The 23,299-nt window shown below is 33.6% G+C and overlaps 1 protein-coding gene across 1 annotated transcript; it reads left to right on the top strand.

The window, feature by feature from the left end:
- Positions 1–10: 10 nt before the first annotated feature.
- LOC106117051 (homeobox protein B-H1) lies at positions 11–22,787 on the top strand. The gene is made up of 4 exons (XM_013311122.1): positions 11–467; positions 13,406–13,634; positions 21,616–21,852; positions 22,037–22,787. The coding sequence occupies exons 1-4, from the start codon at positions 329–331 to the stop codon at positions 22,281–22,283; spliced, it is 852 nt and encodes a 283-aa protein (XP_013166576.1). The 5' UTR covers positions 11–328; the 3' UTR covers positions 22,284–22,787.
- The last annotated feature ends 512 nt before the right edge of the window (positions 22,788–23,299 follow it).

Below are 23,299 nucleotides of genomic sequence, written 5' to 3'. Positions count from 1 at the left end.
TGACGACCGCGCGAGCTGCCCGTGCTACACGATTTTCCCGACCGTGCCGCGTGAACTGACAGTGTGTGAACTTTGGTGATCGAGTGCTCGTCTGTCCGATCTGATCTTCCAGCTCCGAAAAGTGGTTAGCCTGTCGGACAATTCTGCCAGCGAGGATCGTGTCGGCGGTGGGATCTCTCTGGGCAACAGGGTGATGTGTCGAGTGCGGTGACGGCGCAGACCGGTCGCCGTCGAGCTGGGCGCGAGCGAGGTGTTGCGCGCGCGTGCGCTGGATGCGGTAGGGGGTGGCGCAGGCGCTGGGGCGGCGGGCCCGCGCGGCGCCCTGGCGATGACGGTGCAGCGCGACGAGCGCGACGCGCGCGCGCCGCGGACCAGGTTCATGATCACGGACATCCTCGATGCCGCGCCGCGGGACCTTAGCGCGCACAGGGACTCCGACTCGGATCGGTCAGCTACTGATTCCCCAGGTGACAACTTTTATAAGTTTGTTATTCTCAGACAATTAAGCCTTATTAAGGTTTAAATTGAAATTATTATTTTACAATCAGAAATACGAAAAAGCCCTGTGTCAAATAGCACATGTAAGATTATTGGAGTTCTTATTAGGTTTATTAAATTTAAAAACCTATTCTTGAAACATTATTGTTTTAAAAGCTTTTGTTAGCCAAAAAGTTTTTCAAGCTTAGACTATTCCTAACCATATATACTAAGAAGTTCAATTTGTAAAGAGATATAAAATTAAACTCTCGTTGTATTACATTGCATTAAAAAGTGAATTTCTATTAATGAAACAAAGATCTTTTGTTGGTGTGTGCCGCTTTCTTAGAAAAGACTTCAACGATGCACAACGACATCTGACATGTACGACAAGGATGTCCTTGTTAAATGTTTTAACACATATCGCTCACCTAAACGTGTTAAAATGTTGTTATAGAATTATTAACTAAATAATTATATTATTATATTACCTACATAAAGTAACAGAATGTGGTTTAATTATCAAATAATGTTAATAGTAAAATATTTATATGATAACAAAGTATTGCAGTAATAAATTTAAAAACACAAATTAATTTAGTTAAATTCATTCCAATCACTAGGAAAATTTGGGTATTTCCACACTATGAAATATGAAAGGTTTACGGGAAAAGCGCGTAATCTTTCCTCAAAGGACTACTCCTATAATAGATGTTATTATGTTTTTTATTACATTCAGTGAAATATGAAATACTAGCTGTCGTCCGCGACTCCGTCCTCGTGAATTCTTATTCTCTTATTCTTACATCTATTCCAAAAGTTTATTCGTTTTAGAGGTAGCTTCCAACAAACATCCAAACTTTCACATATATAATATTAGTAAGATTGTAGTTCTGCACAAATTATATGATTATAACATAATAAAACAAATATTAGTTGCATTTATATTTATAAGTTTATTAAATGCGAATGATAATGCATTCTCCAAACCTGTTTGTATAAAAACATATTGTAAATTTTGACCTTGTTTAGGTCAAGCATGAATGACTTTTGTCAACATATAAAGATTGTTTCAAATCGACTTTAATATGATTATTACCTTTGATATCTTTTGATTTTTTTTTTAAATATTTTTTATATAATTTGTATGTCCGTTGTTAAGTGTCCGAAAATGGATTTAATTCTTTATGTTCATTAAAATATTGCCGAATAAATTGATTTAGTAATAAAAATATTACATTTAACTGATCCAAAATGTTTCTTTTTATTTCTTTTCTTAAATAATGTAAAAGATGTAATAGATTTTAGTTAATTTAGTAATATTTATTGTTTATTATAAAGAAGAAGATTAGTGGGAATGGAACAGGAAATACAAGTAGAACTAGGATATGTTTCTTGACTATGTTTGAATGGCCGGTTTCGAATCTTCAGCCACTCTGATATCGTTACACTTAATAATAAAGATTTTGTCGCTATAAATAAATCTATAAGGCATTTTATATATGATATGAAATATAAATAATATTTAATGTAACTTATAAATTTAAACAATGGCCGGATTACAAGATAATTTCAGTTATATTCAACAAAAAGCCTCTATATATTATATTTACCTGAATTATACCAGCGTACAGATAAGTGAATAAATGTTATTATTCAAGAGATAAGAAGCGCAACGCCACTTTAAGAAAACAAGTTTGCTTAGCGTTTAAAAAAAATGTCGGACGACGACGTCGACTCATTAATCTATGGCCGTGGTAAAAAGCAAGGCATATAATTTTAATTTATTAATTTTTGTGTTGCCCAACGTAGTCAGGGTAATTATAATTCATTCTTTTCCTAAATTAATTCACGCTGGGAACTAATTATAATATCTTAGACAAATGCTCTTATCATGATTTAATTTACATGATACATGTTTAGTATGCTTAAGGATGCGTTTAATTCATACACAAATATTTTGAAAAATTTCTGAAAGGTTTAGCAATATTGCGCTTTATCACGTGTTAGTCTTGATTTATTTTTAAAAGTATTATGAAAATGTATGTTTTATTTTAAATATATCAATTCCGTATACAACTAAAGAGCTGCGATCAAAAGATTAATGAACTTAAAAACAATTTAAAAACAAAGTCATTTTACATTTTTTTTACTAATTTACAATAGCTATAATGTGTACGAAGCTTAATAAATTATTCTAAATTTAAATGAACATTTTAAAAACATATTTAAGAGGCAGTGTTTGAATTCTGATCTCGTTTCCCCGTCTCGAATTAATAGACAAGCCGATAAATCCGTGGCGTTAAATAAATTAAATAATAAAACGTATAATGGACGCGATAAATACAACCCGTTCTAACACTCTGGCCCGAGATAAGTAAGCCTTTATAAAACGGGCCAAATTAATCCTCGCTGAAAGGTATGCCCGAGGGAGAGAAGAAAAAAACTGACGTCATAATCAGCTTTTTGTCAATTGTCAAGTTAGGTTGATTTTAATTTTTAATAAGTTAACGATTTTAAAATGCCTTTTGTAGTTTATGAGCGCACTATTTTATAAATAATAGTATATGTCTAAATGTTTTGTGACATCCTGTAGCTTATATAAAATAGATGTAAACGATATTAACATTTTTTTATATTATAACGTATAGATGATGATGAGATGGTAAAAATAATGCTATTACCTTCTTTATAAGCTTGTATCTTGGTAGATTATTATAAGCTGGGTTTGGCTTAAAGCGATCTGTTTACACCGATATAAATCTGATACTAAGACAAGTTCAAGATATAGGCACAAATTTTGTTTAAACATTAATTCGTAGACAGAATAAATCAAACAAAAGACGCTTTGTTATAATCTTTCTTAACCGTACACCTTATCTTATGATTTAACCTCCCAATTACTAGTTTGTACATCCGCTGTCGGCAATTAACCGTCTACATGCAACCGTAAATGCGGACCTCATCGCTTTGTAATTTGAAAAAAAAAACCCACTTACTGGGAATGTGAAAAATACAACATTTATAGCAATTAAACGTCATACAAAACCTCCTCGCTTACAATTTAACAATGTAATTAATCTGCGAGTAATGACGTCGCGGCGATTGTACGTTCGAATCGATTAACTGAGTTTAATTTAAAAGTTACAATATGGACACTTGGACCCTGAAATGTAAAAATTGACAGCTCTGATTTGAGCTTAATATGTTTTTAAAATGTAACTAGGACTTAAATGCAGTTAAGTTTATTGCGAATGATAAATCTATAACTTTTTCGGTTGCATTTCCATCTAAGTTAAGCCTATAATTTTTGTAAACTATGATTTATATAACAGTTAAAAATATATGAGAAGTATTCCGTCTTATCGGTATAACAAGTCCGAGGGAAGATAACTTTTTGATCTTTAAAATACATCGGGTCAAAATATCTACTATCAACCAGTCGCATCGTGTTTTAAATACCTAATCAAAGATTGTTCTGATAAGCAAGTTTTAACGCCGATATCGCAACCTACGTCTTGACGTGTCGACGGAACATTGTACCTTAAGTGACAACGGTTAAAAATATGAAATTCTTGTAAAAAATACTTTACCTTTCGGTATTTTTAAGGTTATATGAATGTTTTATTCGTGTATCTTCTTTTTTTTACTAAAAATAAATTAATATTATTGCTAAGTAACGCGAATTACATAGTTTTCTTTGTAGACAGGATTATTATTATCCTGTCAATACCCTTTAGTAAAAACTTTTATCTTTAATTATTTTGAACACATAAAACTGGGTAAAATTCCATTAATCTTCTTATTTATAAACATTCTTCACAGAGTTAGTTGATCGGCTGTATTACCCCGTTAAGAGCTGCCACCGTCTCGTAACTCGAAACCTCGACTCTAACCTCAAAACGTGCGAACGTGCGATCGCTTCAATAAGCTGCTTATCATCTTGCACGAAGCTCATTGTCATTTATTGAAAAATACACTTAATTTCTTGACATATAAAGCTTATATTGCATCACCAAGAATATCTCCGTGACTTTTGGCATCACGATAAAGACGAGAGGTAGGTGACAATTCTTTCATCGCATCATCGGTAGATAAAATCAAAACTTTTTAGTGTGACAATAAATAAATTATCATTGATATAAATAGGGCGAGTTTGAATTCTCATCATAATACGGATCACATTCTCGGCTTTATGTCGCATTTGACAGGCGATGTGAGCTGTGAAATTGGGTTCGATTTAAAGTATAAAGGTACGTCTCAAGACTTTTGTGTAATTTTTTACTTAAGGGGATTATTTATACTCTATTTGTAGTTCTAATTTTGACGTTGTCGAAACAAGAGTACGGAAATATGTGGCTACATTTGTTATTGGTAAACTAAGTTATAACAGTAACAATATTTTTGTAGCATAGTAAAGATTAATAGTAATATATGATAGAAAAATCAAAGAGAGAAACATCCAAATATACTATGATACTACTAAATAAATAGATAAAAATATTTGTTTATTAATGCATCCAATTTTTATCAAAATTAAATTTAACGCTTATCAATTTAGCTAATAAAACTAGCCGGCATTTTGCGGTTGTAAAATCATCAACGGGTTAATTAATTTCAGTAATAAAAGTTGGGGCAATAAAAGACGTTAATTCAATAAAATTAAGAGTTGCCGCTACTTCTATTTGAATTAAGAATTTTAAATGTTTTTAAAAATGACGATCGTTATTTAAATTGCACGTCATTTGACCGTTACCGCATCTATCAAGTTAAGCGGTAGTATGCACTCTAGCCCTATGTAAGAAATTAATTGATGACAACTAGACAACAGTTTTTCGTTTTTTAAATTCGGTTCTAGCATTATTTGTTATGTTGATGAAAGTAGTTTATATCAAGTCTTTAAAAGAATTAGTTTTTTGATTGTAAAGTATTTGTTTCCTTTTGAAAATATTAACTAAATCAATGTGAACTAATGTTGTACTTCACCATTTTTATAAGAATAATCTTTATTTTATTTTCTCATTATTTTAGGCGTATCTGCATATTTTAGGTTGTTCCAACCAATCATCTTAATTATCTTACTAATATAATAAATGCAAAGGTTTAGAAGGAAGGAAGGTTGGATGTTTGACGGTAACTCCAGAACGACTGCATGGATCTCGAAGAAATTTGGCATAGATGTAGAACATAGTCTGGAAGAACACATAGGCTACTTGTTTTTTTTAATTCCAGGCGATGGAGTCTCGGGCGACAGATAGTGTTGATATAAAGTCTAAAATTATTTCCAACATAACACAAATAACATTTTATTTTTGTATACAATAGCCTTAAGCTGTCTCACCGAATCTTGAGAAGCGGACATTTTATAATCCGGCGTATTTTTTATAGTGATTTTGTGTTGGAAATGTAATGGAAATTCTTACGCCAAATTAAACAATCTTTGTCAGAAGATTTAACAAATTATGACAAAGCAATTAATGTAAATTCGATTAAAACTAAATGGAAACAAATATAAATAATAATACAAGCAAATAAATAGTATTATAGAAAACTAATAAGATAAACGATATATGTACTGAGAATCTACATTAACCAAACTTTTCTAAAAACATACTTTTATCTCTCTCACTTCACTTAAACAAAGCGAGATAAAAATGTGTCTTCGCGGCTATAGAAACTTACATTTACGAATATATTACAGTGTCATTCGTCATTTTCATCTTTGTCAATCCCGCTCACGTTATCAAATATCTTACTAATATTATAAATGCAAATGGATGGATGGATGGGTGTTTGTTTCAAAGGTATCTCCAGAACGACTGAACACATCCCGAACATCTGAAATTTGGCATAGACGCAGAACATACTCCGGAAGAACACGTAGGCTATTAATTAAGTTTTTATTTTATCTCCGCGCGGACGGAGTCACGAGCGAAAGCTAGTAGTTTATAAGTTATATTAAAATCTATAGCTACGTCAATTTCTGTTTCTTAAGATTAGAAATTAAATATTTATAAAGTCGATTATAGCTCACACAGAAATAGATGACATTTCAAAGCACTGCTTCGATATCGTCATGGGAATAAGCCGTGTAATAGCTTCCAGGTGTCCATTTGATCGGAAACTAGGAAAGTATCGGAAAACGCATAATTTTTCATCCGATTACACATCGATACAGATATACAACCGTGAATGTTATTTTTTTTCTATCGATTAACTTCGCGTTATCCAGTTTATTGAGTATGAATTGGTATACATTTTGCATTTTTTACATTTACTATTTGATTTCAAATATTATAACAAAAGTTGTATTTGAATTAAGAAACCTAACGTAAGCTTTTGAGTACAAAATCTCCGTTTAAAACACATTGCTATCTCTGCGTTGTCAAAGATAATACGATATGTTTAATAGATAAATTTAGTAAGTTCCCTATTCGCTATTTAAAACGTTATTCTGCTAAATTTCATCCAGATCTGTTTACCCATTTTGTAGTTACCTGCTAACAAACATCCATCTATCTAAACTTTCGCATTTAGATCAGTAAAATTAAAGTATAGATAGTCTACAATAGTACTTTAAGATTTGATTGTTTGTATTGAATATGCACCAAAAATACTAAAACGATTTGAAACATTACTTCTACGTTATGCTATGACTATGTTTGTTGCTAATTTTTTTAATTCAGAGCGGACATCGCCAGCAACTTCTGGTAATATGATAAAAGAGTCAGAATAATTTAAATCTATTTTTATTGACCTATTGCACTTATAAAGTATACAGTCATATTTAATCTTGGTTTTAATGTTATTCTCTTAAATTAATTATCGAATTTAACAATACAATCATCATCATCATCATCAGCTTACTATACGTGTCTCCACTGGGGTGACTAGCCCTTGTCAACCACGCTGGCCCAGTGCGGGTTAGTTGACTTCACATATCTTAGAATTTCTAACAATACAATACGGCACTTAAATTTGTCTGTGTGTAACCTTATCTATATCAAATCTTGTAATATTTCTCTATCATAGGTTAATTATATATAGTTAAAAATGAACAAGAATTTGTTACTCCTATATTTGTTTTTTTTTTTAGTTTGAAATAATATGATTGAAAATTAATCGTCGTTGATTAACCACTGAGACATCATAGCTTATTTCTATTACATTAGTGTACATATATTAGGATCATTTCAAAGCGAGATATGTAATGTATAGAGAAAGTACTTCATTTTCTTATATCTGTTCTATTTAGAAACGAGAAAGTTAATTTTCTTAATGATATTAAAATCACTGTTAATTTAAAAGTCAATTTGTAATAGTAGTAGGAAAAGCAAAATCTTGTTATAAAATAAATATAGTTAAAATATTAAAGAATATATCGTCTCTACTATTAGTAAGAAAATCCGACACTGTGCCGGTGTACTGGCGCAACACTAGCCTTACTAAAATGTCGACGTTTATGTCCCCTTACTAACCATTCTGATACTTGACTTGTTAACGAAAGCGCGACATTCAAGCCAAAAGATTCTAATTAATAATGTCTAAAACTACTTAGAAAATCCTGTCTTTATTTTATGCTATGATGCGTAAAGATCCTGGCAAATACAGGCATTTTTAGCGACTACAACTCTTTGAACTGTTTAATTTTAATACAAATTTTGTCTATGAAGATACGATGGCGCTTGACACTAATATTCGTGCTAGGTCCAGTGTTAACGAACATTATCATTAATTGCTAGGAAACAATTTTTAAGGCTAGAAGGAGACAGGGCATCGCGTCGATGCTCACTCTAAAAAATATGCTTAATAGAAGGGCAGCCATGCGAGACGCCAATAAATTTAAAGAGCCGTTTATTTTTTTTCTTTTTAACGATTTAAAGTGCATTTAACCACGAACGGAAAGGAAAACAAGCGTCCAGTATAATTGAACGAAGCCTAGAGATATGCTTATTGCTAAATTACATAAAGAAGTATGTAAATCGTGAAATAAATTGTAGACTTTAGAATAAATGGCTACGGTAGTCTAATTACTTTTATTACACGGTTGGCTGTTTTTATGAATTTAGTATTCAAAACTAGCGGAGGTTCCGCTTTAAAGTGAATGAAGTACAAATTAATCATACTAATATTATAAATGCGAATGTTTGTATGGGTGGATGGATGTTTGTTTGAAGGTATCTCCAGAACAGCTGCACGGATCTTGCTGAAATTTGGCATAGATGTAGGACATTGTCTGGAAGAACACATAGACTTCTAATTAAGTATTATATTTTTTTCATTCGACGCGGACGGAGTTGTGGGCGCCAGCTCGTATTAGATTATTACAACTAAAAGCTTAATATTTCGCAATTCATTTTTCTGTACCTGATATAAAATGTGCCAAAAATAGATATTACTTCATAATTATTCAATCTAAGAAACTATTGCATAATTTTGCAAAGAAAAACGTTGTCTATATTAAATCGTATATGTTCAGGGATTGCGATTTTTCTTTACCTATTTATAAAGAGTTTGTCTATCTCTTTTGAACTCTTTAGCGCCACAGTAACAATGATATGTAATTACGTACATAATGATATGTAAAATATGGAATGTATTCAATGAAGTAACGGCTCCAAGTTGTCGAGAAACAGTATAATGGCGTTTATATGATTTGCCTAATTATTGTAACGCTAGCTTTACACAGCGGGGGCCGGGATTTAATTAATTAATGCGTAATGGCGACGCGGCGGCTCATGGCGGTGGCGCCTCAACTATATTCATTTGGTACATCTCTAGTATATGGACTTTATTTTTATACACATTGTTGGTTAAGATTTTTAAGAAAATAGTCTTCGTAAAAGAAGAGATCAAGGGAAATCGAAGTGTAGCCTACTTTACTAGTTTGGAAAGAACACCCGCTCACTTTTTAGAGTCGCGGTGTCATGGTACTTTAAGAATAAGTAGAAGAAGTCACCATAAATGCCTAGACAAATTAACAAAGGGGAGTGCAATCGATCGGTGACATATGGATTTGGGTCACGCGTGTCTTGTGATTTTCAAAGCATTTTATAAATTATCATTCATTATGAATGCTAATTTAGTAATATTTACTTTTAGTATAGGACGAAAAGAATAATAGATTTGTCTCTAACCGATAAAATACAAGGTCATGATAAACTAAAAAAAAAAATTCTATGCAATTAAGAATGAAACGAACGATGTCTGTGTGCATTTCAAATTCCTATTCGTATCAAATTAAATCATTTCCGATATCACCTTGCGCTTTATTAATGTTCTTTCTCTTAGTGTTATTAGCTTCAAGGTAAATCTGCGGCCTAATTACGTATTTAATATACGTTTGTACAACATCGTGTTTAACAATGTTATACGATATCATAATTATGTAAAATGCTACTGAATTTGACAAATTTACTTTTAAAATATTATTAAATAAATTATATGAATCGCATCACAATTTCTTATTGTAATTTTATAATAAAACGCTACGAAATCAAATTTTCCTTTCGAATTTAAAAATGTAAAAATTTTTGGTATCATTTATTTGATAACAATTAAGTTTTTACGTATATCAGGTTACTTCTTATATTCTATTTTTATGATGTTTTTATTTAACACTGGCAACCAATTAATTTTTTTTTATTTCCATAAAACACTTTTTTTACAAACACAAACGGCTAAAGTTAAACCATTTAATTATTAATTAGGTACAGTAAAATATATTTTGTTGTACAAAATATTTTTTTTAAATGTGATATTAAGGAAAAACTTACGTAATAAGGGACGTATTAAAATCATTGAGCAATTAATAAAGGCATAATTTCTAATATCCCGTTACATCGCAGAGTAGCGTTAAGGTAATTTTTTAAACCGTTCTAAGTATGTATATAATCGGAACAGATTAATTCTTGTATAGATTGGAGTGTTTATTGATCAATTAAATATTCTTAGAATCAATCATGCGGTCGTATAAAGTAACTTAATATTCAATTAACGGATTAACTTATCAGTGAGGCGAGCGTCCTTCTGAGCCCGGCTGGTTGCGGACGGCTGAGGCCGATTGCGTGTGATTTTAATTATAAATATATTTGTTATCATGTGTGTGTGTGTTTATATTTTATAGTACTTTTAAACATGAGCTACTGAAATATATATTTTATGTTAATTAAACAAAATAAGGCACTAAATTCAATTAATTTGTGTATTAACTACTAGCATTTTTAGACATTATTGTTTAGAATCCTTTGGCGCGAATGACGTGTTTTCGTTGCAAAATTCAGTGCTGACAATGATTGTGAGGGGAAATAAACGTCGACATTTTAAAAAGGCTAGTGTTGAGTCAATACACTGGCTCATTTCCGTATTTTCTTCTTAACAGTTTTTAGTAATTATTACTCAAATTGAGCTGGATGTAGTCAAAGAAGGGATAAGCAAAGTATAAGAAAGCACTCTTAGACGAAAAGTAGAAGAGTAAATTGACGTTCACGAATTTAACTTAACATTGTTAACTTGGATTAAGTCCAATTAAGTTGGATATTTTGTTTATTCATTACAGCTTTTTTAATAGCTCAATTGGTCAAATTAAAAGTTATTCCTATATAGCATCAAATTACATAATGCGATTTTTTTCAAATAAATAACATTTAATCGAATCGCTTACATAGTACGAATCAAGATATTTTCCTGTTTAAAGGAACAAGGTGAGGTTAAGTAACGTTACGTAAGATTGTATCAAACGTTGGTTATTCCGCGGTCAGACAGACAACTATGTAATTTATATCGCTAATAAGTATACAACTTGTATATTTATTTAGCCGACCGTTCGTTAGAATGGTCAGTGTTACGTTGAATGTTTTATGAACATGTTGCAAATACCGTTGTTAAAACATTGATTGACTTGATTATATGTAATATTAAAATCGAATTAATCACCAGTCCTTGATCTTTGACTAGGTTACCCTTTTTTTTGGATTTGAAAGAAATCTTGGTAAGATTTTGGGTAATAGATAGAGTTATATGAGATTCCTTTTCACTAAAATCCCCACAATGGTCAAGGCCAAAACCTGAATTGCAACTGCAAGGGTCCAGGATCTTTAATAGACCTCAGCGAGAAAGTTAGCCTTGCCCAGATTCATTTTTTCCTTTAAATATTATAGAAGATTTAGCTTCGTTAGAAGGCCATCATTTTAAAAGAAGCTAAATTTAAAAATAATTAAGCTCATTCTATAACTATCATATATAACTTGCTATATAAAAGTAAACTTTAAAATGTGTAGTACAATCGCTTACAAAAGTGTAAAGCAAATTCATTTAAGGGTTGCAGTAGTTAACAACGTTTGCACACGTAGGTACATTATTGCCCACTAATGATAATAATTTTCACGGTCGGGCGAGCACGGTCGGCGGTTGGACCTTATTATAATAAATTAACGGCAGCGCCCTAATGGGCCTCGTACGTAATTATACTCGATGTAACAAACTGCTAAAGGGACGTTAAAAAAATCACCAAGTCGCGTTGCCTCAGCAATTTGCACTCAAGGTTGTTCGTAACTCGCTACATTACGATTGTATTCATTTAAAGTAATATTAAGTTATATAGAGGATGTTACTGTCTGTAAGATGTGTTAAAACAAATACGTATACGATTGTTTTTTTTTTATTTTACATTTATCTATAGTTATATTATAAAGAGAAAAGATTTGATCGTTTGTTTGCATTAAATAAGCTCAAAAACTACTGCACTGATTTAAAAAAATCTTACATTGTTTATTTTTTAATTAAAATAAATACAATCAACAAGTAAGTTTAAATTTATCGAAAATAAAGTAAACATATAAAAGTCAAATATATATTCGTACCAATGACATTTTCTGCATAGGACAGAAAACGATGATGCCATCTCAGTTTAGCATGTTAAACGTGCAATATAAAATTTATTATCATCAAATATGTCAAGGTACTACAAAATGGTTTTAAAACATAAATTTATTCGAGATCCCTGCGTCAAGTCCATATAAAGTGCACAGGCAGCGGGCAGCGGGCACGTCGGAACGTCGACGTGGGTGTGTGGCTTACCGCAAGCCTGCCTACACTCGAATGCCCTAATACCCCACTCATTATGTTTATAATCCTTGAATCGTTGCGCGAACCTTTGCCCAAGAAGCCAGGTTTGTTGCTTGATTAACTTACTTCGTGTTTAAATATTGACAAACATTACAACATGGCTTCCAAACATATTTTGAGGGAAGTGTTAGAAAAATTTCAATGGTTTAGGTTAGGGGAAATCCTAAGTTTGATTAATAGTATTATAATTTCTGTTTAATTTAAGAACTAATTTTGTCTTAATTAAGCTCAGCGAAAAGCTAAAAGAATACACATTTTTTTAATTTTTGCACTCCCAAAATTCTATCTATGATCTACGATGATATTCTAATTATAACATTATTAAAGGCTGATGTTGAGTCACTTTTATTTAAAATACTTATATCAGAAATAGAACGATAAAAGTGAAGAAAAAAATTAAAAAAATGTTGTGTAATTAATTTAACAAGAATTAAGTATACAATATAATCAGTAATCAAAATAAAAGTAAAATCTTGAAGGAAGTAAGTGCGGTGGTCAACCGCAAGAAGCCTTACTAAAGCACGGCTTCCCAAGTTCGAGGCCGACGTTCTGTGATACAGCTTTTTAACTCTACATCAAAATAAAATAAAATGATCAACGATTTTTTAATGTTATATGTAGTTACACGAACAAGATCACTTTAAAAGCGTATTCATATTTTTTTTTTTGTTTTGAAAACTAAAGATTTTTACAACACCGGTGACATTCATGACAACAATTTACGCCTGAAACAACTTGATACTATTTTTTATTTAAAGCAACAAAAGTATCCAAATGTTAAAACATTCTTTGTTCTTTTTAGGTGTTAAAGATGATTCAGACGACGTATCAAGTAAGAGTTGCGGTGGTGACGCGTCAGGTCTGGCCAAGAAGCAGCGGAAGGCGCGCACGGCGTTCACCGACCACCAGCTGCAGACGCTGGAAAAGTCCTTCGAAAGGCAGAAATACCTCAGCGTGCAGGACCGAATGGAGCTTGCTGCTAAATTAGGTCTCACCGACACACAAGTCAAGACCTGGTATCAGAATAGACGGTGAGTTATTTTAGTAGCATTCAAGTAACATTATAATATACACATAGTCTTTGGTTTACACGGGATAACTAGCACAAACTAGTATGCCCGGGAGTTAAAATGTATTTATACATACTGACTGGCATCTTTGGATAGGCTATAAGTCTTGGTATTTTGTGCCAATTTAATCTTCGCCATTTTGGCGTTGACGGCAACGATGGCGAGGATTCGAATAGATATAGAATTAACTGTCGGAACAAAGCAAAATCTGTCGTTTCCAAGCAATCAGATCAGTGTACGTATTATTGTCAAAGTGGCTATGATGTACTTGAATTTTATAATAATTTATACATAAACTGAACATGCTAAATAGACGTTAGTTCAACGTAAAAAAGTAAATAACTTTGCTTCACTTTAATTTATAATAGCACACAATGATTTGTGGGAAAAACGTTGGTTTTTTAATGGAAAAATTGCTCAGTTTCGAGTTAAAGCCACCTCCCACGCAGTAATGGAATTATAAAAGTCGATACGTGTCTAAGAAAGCGCCAACATCAAGGTACAGTCGACTTCGTTGTCGGTATTATAGTTACAGAAAAACGTCTTTTACCTCGTAATTTTACAATGAGTTTAAACTGTCGTGAAATATTTGCATATTGTCATTCCTTTCATTCTCTTTGACATAACCGAGACCAGATATTAAGTAAATATCCAATAAGACGTTCAAACGATTATAGTTTTAAAAGTGAACTACCACTAGCACACCGTACTGTACAAAGCAATTACAGAGCGCTTTTCAAACACGATTCAAGTTATTAACGGCCGAATGGAAATGTTATGAATACGTTTTGAAATAAGTATAATTATTATTACAGACTTCTGAACATTTTACATACCTTAGAAGGTTTAATTAGCAAAAGAAAGCTTTAACGAATTCATTTAATTTTTGAAATATTGTTCTCTCGTAATTCTCTTTCTTGCGATTGCGTTCGCTGACGTTCTTTGACCTCGCACTGAAGGTTCTGCCCTAAATGTCTATTACGATCTTTTCACATACAAAGAAACGTTATATAGAAAAAGAATCATATTTCGTCGACAAGATTTGCTTCTTTCATATCAAAAACTAACCATGAGATAAAAAGAAAAGAATTACATTTGTGTGGAAGAATAACTCAGTTTTATAGCATAGAAATTATCAAGTACAAACTATAAGGCTATTTGTAACATATACATAGGAAATAAAATAATTTATTTCCGAGTTTTATATATTTTTCTAAATCGCTGTAAGCTTATGAATTGTTACAGTAGCGGGGCTGCGTGAGATAGTCGGCGTGGCACATAGAGTGTGCTGAGTCAGCGCGGCGCGATCTTACTGCTTATTGATTATTGTGCACTTGTACAATTCTAGTGTTTGTAGCTGTCGAATAAATAAATACTTACATTTTATGTACGTAATATCGAATATTAAGCAAATTATTTTCATAGTTAATAAAGCAATCAAATCAAGAAAGATATGGTTTCTAGGAAGGTAGCGAGTATGCAAACATTTAGCGTTCTTTTAATTTAATAATTGACAAAAAAAAATATCTGTACCTACTCTATGCGATCAAATCATCGTGCATAATAAATTTACATGACGCGAGTTGTTGTCTACTCTACACTATCTTATAATATTAGATTGTTTACTTTTAAGGTCCTTGTTAAAATCTTGTGTCGGCGACTGTACCTGGCGGTGATTTCAAAAACAAACGTTCATAATTAGGCCTCTGCTTGCCGCCGACTCGCCTCACCTTTAAACGTTATAAAAAACTACGGTAGTCCAGAAAAAAAACGACTACCTTTAGTAATTTCGTACCAATTCCACGCCTTTTTATTTCCCCGTATTACTTTTAATCGATTCGTTTGATCATTTAGAGGTTTATTGATATTTACTTTGAATAAACCGGAGTATCAGAATGACAACAGACATTTAATGTATTTAATCCAACTCAGCTTTTCCACAAAGCTCTCGCTATTCGTTTATCCAACATTTTGGTCAGATTAGTTCTTTGGCCAAAAAGGTTTTTATAACGACATAACTGAATTGTTGATCGCGGTTTTTGAGGCCGATATTTGACACATTTTGTACTGTGTAAAATTTGTCCATTTTATAAACATATGAGACCGTGTGCTTATTAGTTGATGTTATGAACTATCATTGACTTATAAATATTATAGTGATTACATTGCGGATATAAGCGTGTCAAGAAATTAATTTCCCATCAACGGCAATGCAAGCCGCACACGACGCCTCACGTTCTACGCGCCTCTCGCCCCCGCCCGACCAATGGCTCCTTTTTTTCACGTAGACACTTTTTGCCCGACTTTTTGTTGGTTTTCTATAATTTCGGTTAAACTAATGTTTGTACTTCGATTTTTCGGTTCGTGAAAGACTGTGAAATCGTAGTTAATTGAACGAAGCAACGACTTTTATCTTTCGGTGAACTTTCGTTTGTATGTTATCCCAATGGAAATGCTTGGTGCCGATTATATAAATGGTGTTTAACAAAAAAAAAAGGTTTTTCCATACTAACGTCAAAAACTATTTTGTTTTTAATTGGACGGAGATAATTTGTAATAATTACAGTCACGCCATTTGCCTTTTGAGTTATTATAAAGAAAAATAATTATGTACGTACGTAGCTTCTTTTAATTGGTTATGTTATGTTTCTCTTTGAACAATTTAAATTTTCGAAATCGTTTTAGTGTTTACGACTTAAATTAACATCAGCTAATTTAAGAAACAGTTGCGGTTGATAAAAAAAATACTTGATGGTTATACAGAACAGATTTTAATCCTCATAGAAGGCATTTTTTTACTTATAATAATAGACTGAAAACATATACAAAGGCGATTTAAGTAAATAATCTAACTTGAAATTGACTTAAAGTATGTGGCAGTGTTAAAACTTCCACTAAAAAATTACGAGGATCATAAGTGACAAGAGACCGTTACCGACAAGCATATGCATAGGTAGACGTATCTGGAAGAAACGTACAATCTGATAGAACTGCGGTCATATTCTAATATATGGCTAACCATCTAGTTTACTAGTCTATATGTTATTAAACATAAATAATTTTAAGTTTCTAACATCAAAAAGTTTTGCAAGTATAGAGTAGCCTAATTTTAGTCTTAATTTCCTTTCCACCCTTTGGGAAGGGGCAGTAGATTTGACGAAGGAGGAGACGAATAGAAAGGGGCAATATTCTCTGACTGTTAGCACACTCCTGTGTCGATTAAAGATAAACAACTCATCTACAATTGCGGATGTCTATAGGTAGAGGTGGTTTCGCTATTGCATGTTGTTTTGCCACCTGTTAATATATTAAAAAAAATCTGTGAGACTAAGTGTTCGTGTGAAATGGCTGCCGCCACAGCCGCCGGGTCCACAGTTCTCAGCCGGCAGTCACCAGTCTGCAAGTCACTGCCTGCGCGGCGCCGCGCCCGCCCATTCATTACGCACACCGCCGACTAAATTTAATAGTTTTTACGACTTATCTGCCCTATATGTTTACTTAATTGTTTCCCAACGTACTAATTTCCGGACACCGCCGACCGACTGATTTTGAACGAAGCTTTCGTACCTACTTTTTGTGTTCGTATATCTGTGAAGTTACTGATTTACATCACGGAAAAAATGCAAATGCAACATGGATCAAGTGTCAGTGAGGTTTCTTCCGTTTTTAATTAAAAATACTTTCAATTATAATTTGTATCACTTTCAAAATTAGTGGTTTTTGACTTAAAAATGTCTACTCAAAGTGAAACATTTCAAGGTAATTGTAGACAACAATGAACGAATACTTAAAAAGCAATCTTATAACGCCATAATTTCATTTACAAAGACACGATTGAGTTTCTACGGAACGCTTCCATGCAATTTGGTCAGACATTAAGTCCTGCACGGCCGACGTTGTGTGGCGACTGTGTTCAGCCATAAATTCGTAATAGGCCGGGGGCTGTCGGCGCGCCGTTTATCGCCGTTTAGTCGGCGACGTGCAATCCGCGACCATTACCTAATGACGCATCCTGTAATGACACACGGCCGGACGCCTCGGATATCACGCCACTAGTGTTGTACCACATGATCGATAACAATCGATTACAATTCCCAACGGAATTATCTTCTTCGATTCATTACGAACATTTGTTCAATTGTAATAAGTTCTTTCAAGAGATAAATAGAGAATTATATTTATATATACGCCATGTTTTCCATACGTAAAATATTTATAACATCACACGAATCTAGCCCGTTAGTCAGATATGTGCCAACCCTATGGTAATGAAATGTTTTCATCCCGTAAGAAGCACGTAAGTTCACCTATTTCGCTAGTAGCAATCATGTTAAAGCAAAATGCTCGGCCTAATGCACACCGATTCGACATGAACCCCGCTCTTAATAGCTTCAATGAAATCACATTAATCTCTGTCCAATGTAATGGCTCATTCATTTGCCTTAATAATAACTTTCTTTTTAAGTCGGTACTAAGGGCACCTGTAGCTTCACATGTCTATAAGTGGACAGTATTTTTTAATCTTTATAACGAGATTTAGACCTCATTTATTTTTAATTATTCTATATGTTTTTGCAAACACACATAATTTTTCATTTTAAAAATTAAAATTAGTATCATAAATATTCATTAAATAAGTGAACAAATAGTAAAACTTAAAATGATTACGAACTAACCTGCTACATTACTATTTTTACATTAGCTATAATACATAACATAAACCATACTAGTTACATAATCGCTTAATTAAAAGTTATATCTCTATTTTATTTGAGAACGTATACAATTGTTGGCATTCAAAGTTATACGAAGGTGACCTTTTTAATAACAATAAATTTATTTTTAAATTTATTGTTCTCTTATAGGACATTTTTTATATCTATTCTTGTAACTTAGAATTCACTAAGTGTGACTACACACTAATGATATAATGCAGGGGTTTCGCAATAAACTACCGAGAAACGGACTAATCGACCCCGAGAACCCTTCCAAATTACACCTCCGCAAAGACACGGGAATCGAAGCAAGGTCGCGCAGGTCGCCTGGCTTATCATTTACGCGCTAATCATAATGCTGGAAATGCCATTTCTGATTCGGACGAGTTTAATAGCAGACTGTGCGGCCGCTTAATTCACAACCAGTGATTTGACCGCGCCAAGTTCGGATTATGACGAAGTTTAATGTTTGAGAATTCAACGACTTAGCATTAGGCGCCAGACAAACCATATATGTACGTCCTAAATGTCAAAATAAAAATACTACTTTGTTGATTTGATTATATGACATCAAAGATGACTAAGATTTTTTTGCCTTTTAGATTCCGATGTAATCTGTAAGATGTTGAGATAATTACTTTGAGCTATTGTATAAAAATGCCAACCTGCTAAATAAAGATGTTCAAACTTCTACTATAAAATACTCGTCGTCCTGAAACTTTTTAAGCGCCGTATAAATAATGTTCCACGAAGCTCAATTTGGGCCGAATTCGTCGGATGTAAAAGGTCGCAAGCGTCCGCGACGCCGCATACTGTTCGGATCGATGAGTGTACCGGCGCTCTCTTTGTTCGTCGTCTATACAAGCCGAATTCGCATCACGTAGCCGAAAAACACAAATCGAGATAAACAACCTCCCCCTCGGAGAGGTCGTAAGCGGCGACGTTTTAGCGTACCGTTTTAGTCTTTACCGAGAGCCGTTAAGGCTCGTTTTCGGTTGAGCCGTTTCAAAATACAATTGAATCAGTTCACGCAGCATCAAATCACTAAACCACTGGGCGGAGCGAGCGCAGACTCCGCCGGGGCGCGGGGGGCACGGGGTCGCGGGGGACGCGGGACAGAGACGGACGAAACCAGCTTTCACGATGCGCCGCCGACGTCGGAACGAGAGGAAGGTAGCGAGACGCCTCGAGACGGCCGCAGCTGGGGCAGGGGACGGCTCGAGACGGCAGCCAGCGGCGGCTAGCATTCGAGTGTTATCCGAGAGCTTTTTGTCCGTGCCCCACGGCGTTAATAAAAAGAATAGTGTCACTGAGCAGATTGCCTCTCATTCAGTACTCGACAATTAAATAAGTGGTGTCGAATGTTCGCCGCTCGGAATGAGCCGTCATAATACAAGATTAATGCGTACCGCCGCTTTCCATCGATCAATTGTCAGCTACTGATAATTATAGAGCCGATCCTATTAAAATAAAATATTAACACTTGACTTTTAACAGTCTTTTAATGTAATTACATTACATTTTGTGAATAAGCCTTCATTAGAAGCGTAGCTATATTCAAATAGGATTATCGGATAAACAATATAACTAAATCTTAGTTACCTTCAAACCATAGATTCCCGTCGGTCTTGTTGGCCAGTTATTATGTCAGATAAGAAAAGGTCAAATCGAATGAGAATTTCATTGATTGACATAACATATATGTCGAAATAACATCCTTAGATAACTTCATCTTATGTCATCATCATTATTATCACCGATTACATGAAATATTATATATAAATACTTTGTATATAAATAACATTTTAAACTATAGTACTTCAAATATATAGGGACAATTTTACAATAAATCTTTACAATACAAACGTACTCGTAATATAAAAGCAATTATGATACAAGGGGTGTTGTAAATTGTATTAAGTAAGATAGCAATGATAGATCTAATAATACCGCATCAGATGAATAACAAAACAGTCCCCGAACTCCCCCTCATTTACATTTAATAAAATTAAATGATCCATTTACAGAAATTAATTAACGAGGTAACCAGTGAAGCGTCTGCTTACAGCCGTACAGCGGCAACCCCAATACGACTCCGACAATAGCTCCCGCGTAACAATAACAGCAATGATAATACGCCTCGAAATAACTCCCTTAGAATTAATAAAAACCTTCAATGACAATAACAGTCCACTTGTAGAAACTAAATTAAAATGAGTGCACATTTAATTTTGAAATACGTGGCTGTTTTTAAGCTTTATGTTTACAATTTTATTATATAATATTTTAATATCATGTCTCTTGATTACTCATTTAACAGAAAAAGGCTTCAAATATAAGTTATCGATGTGAATTTTTTAAAGTTTCAAAAAGCCTGCATAAATCAGAGTAAAATACTTGCGTTGTTTGTTCATAAGCATTGAAACCTTTTAATATAGAAACATCCTATGATAAAAAGCTCAAACTATTGTAAGTTCAATAATTCAAATACTGTTGGACTTTGTTAAAGTTATGTTGCATAACTGAATTCTACGTGCGCTTCTTGTGGTAGGCGGTAATATTTTTGAAGAAAAAAATCTCAATGCTCTATGAATAATGATAAATGCTGCTTTTAATACTTTGCTTGCGAAATCATCAAACTTTCGGTTAAATCGTTTCTCTGAAACGACTAAATAGATCATTTAAAAAAATCAACGACATCCCGAAGCAATATCTCGTATACATTTCGATTCACCCTTTCGAAGTGAATCAAATAAATCAAATTAAAGTACTCGACAACGCTCCGATGAACACACGAGTGCCCAAGACGTTTTGTCAAATTTATTATTTTATTTATTTATTTTTTTATTAGTCATCCCATTGTGGTTATCTATATTGTGCTCACGAGTGGCCTGTGACAAATTTGATGACGATCGGGGGTCACAAGCTGCGGGGCGAGTGATCTATGGTCTCGGGGTCCGTAAACGATAGTTTAGAGTATTTTAGTGAACATTTCAATTTGCAATGTGGTTTTGTAAAGTTTTTGTGTGCGTTTTGCTACGACAACGATTTATTTCTTTTTCAACGGCCTAACATTATTATTTGTGAACATTTTTTTAAAACTACCATCTACGATATAAGTTCAATGCAATAATTACTTACGGCATCTTTAACTTTAACCTTGTAGATTTTTTAGCTACGTACAATATGTTTAAAACTAGTTATATTAATAGATGTTTCTTCAACAGGACAAAATGGAAGCGACAGACGGCGGTGGGTTTAGAGCTGCTAGCGGAGGCAGGAAATTATGCGGCGTTCCAGCGGCTATACGGTGGATACTGGGCGGGTGTGCCGGCGTATCCAGCGCACGCTGCACAGCCTGCGCCTGCCGCAGCCGCTGACCTGTACTATAGGCAGGCCGCTGCGACCGCCGCAGCCGCAGCCTCCGCCACAGCAAACACGCTGCAGAAGCCGCTACCCTACAGGTAAACTTCCATCACTGTTCTAACTCTACAATACATAGTTTCCTATTTTTTCAACGTTCAAGAGTTACGAATAGAAGAACACAGACCACAGAACTTTATCAATTTCAATATAACAATATAATAACGACGATATTTCGCTACTACGTTGTAAAAAAACAAATTTACAGAACTCTTTTCTTTCCAGGTTATACCCTGGTGCGCCTCTTGGTGGTGTACCGCCTCTGGGTCTTGGTTTACCAGGACCTTCGGCTCATCTGGGCTCTCTGGGGGCGCCGGGGCTAGGTGCTCTGGGTTACTACGCGCAGGCCCGACGCTCGCCCTCCCCCGACCTGGACCCCGGTAGCCCTGCGCCCCCGCCGCGCTCACCACGAGAACCTTCATTGGAGAGACGCTCCGATGATGAAGATGATGATGAACCTATTCACGTCTAATACCAGTGAATACAGACTTAGAAATCTCAAGTTAATAAATGTTTAAAAATGGAAATGATTGTGATATAGACACGAATAATAATGTAAAGTGAAATAAAGTGAATGGATAATGGAACAAGGATTTCCTTGTTATATTCGTGGTTCGGTAAAATATGTGAACTGGTTATGGTTTATAGAGACACACATGTTGCATTTGCACTGAAAATTTCGAAACGCGCAAAACGTATTTGAAATGATTCCTCATGGTCACTACGTCACGTCACCCAGATTGTGAAGTGTGGACGCAGGTCCATTATTATGTGATATTATAAGCCGAGACTCGTATTAAGTAGACGTAAGTAATGTGTAATATAAATATAATAAAATTGATGTCGTGTAACTATTAAAATAACGCTTTGTAGACTTCGTGCGACACAACAAATTACTTTCATCATTGAAAAAAAATCGCGCAATGTTTTACTAAAGAAAATTAACTGGTTTTTAGAATATATATAATTAATAAGCCAAATATTATTTATTTCTACGCTTTGAGCACAAAGAAATTAAAATTTTCATATGGAAAATATTTATCAAATTAAATTAGTAAATTTGACACAAAAATCCGTGAACGTTGATTGTAATGTTGTAAAATAATGGACACATTATGTCCATATTTTACTGTACCATATAAACAATTAAATATTTTCATAGTCTCCATGTTTTTTACCTTCTTCCGTCATAGCGCTTATTCTGTTTCTTTTTAACTTTCATAACAAATCAATTCAGAAATAAAACTAATGTTCTACTTTTTTTATTGAATTAATAGTTAAAAGAAAATATAAATTTGTGTAAGAACTTAATAAAATTATAAAATTTGGCATTTGTGCGAAGAAGCTATGTATTATAATATAAATATATAACTATTACATTATATATGTACTGTTAGTATTAAATACACAACCGTAATGTTGGTATATAACGATGTACCTAAAGCTACTATAGTTATACGGCGATGTATGTACTTAAGCAAACCGAAA

Source organism: Papilio xuthus, unplaced genomic scaffold, assembly GCF_000836235.2.
Source record: "Papilio xuthus unplaced genomic scaffold, Pxut_1.1 DF827680.1, whole genome shotgun sequence".
NCBI classification, from domain to species: Eukaryota; Metazoa; Arthropoda; class Insecta; order Lepidoptera; family Papilionidae; genus Papilio; species Papilio xuthus.
This window is presented reverse-complemented; position numbering and strand designations above follow the sequence as displayed.

Excerpts from the sequence above, each read along its gene's own strand:
- LOC106117051 (XM_013311122.1), top strand. The coding sequence starts at position 329 with ATGACGGTGCAGCGCGACGAGCGCGACGCGCGCGCGCCGCGGACCAGG. Across the intron at positions 468-13,405 it reads GTCAGCTACTGATTCCCCAG|GTGTTAAAGATGATTCAGAC; the intron begins GTGACAACTTTT and ends TGTTCTTTTTAG. Across the intron at positions 13,635-21,615 it reads ACCTGGTATCAGAATAGACG|GACAAAATGGAAGCGACAGA; the intron begins GTGAGTTATTTT and ends TTTCTTCAACAG.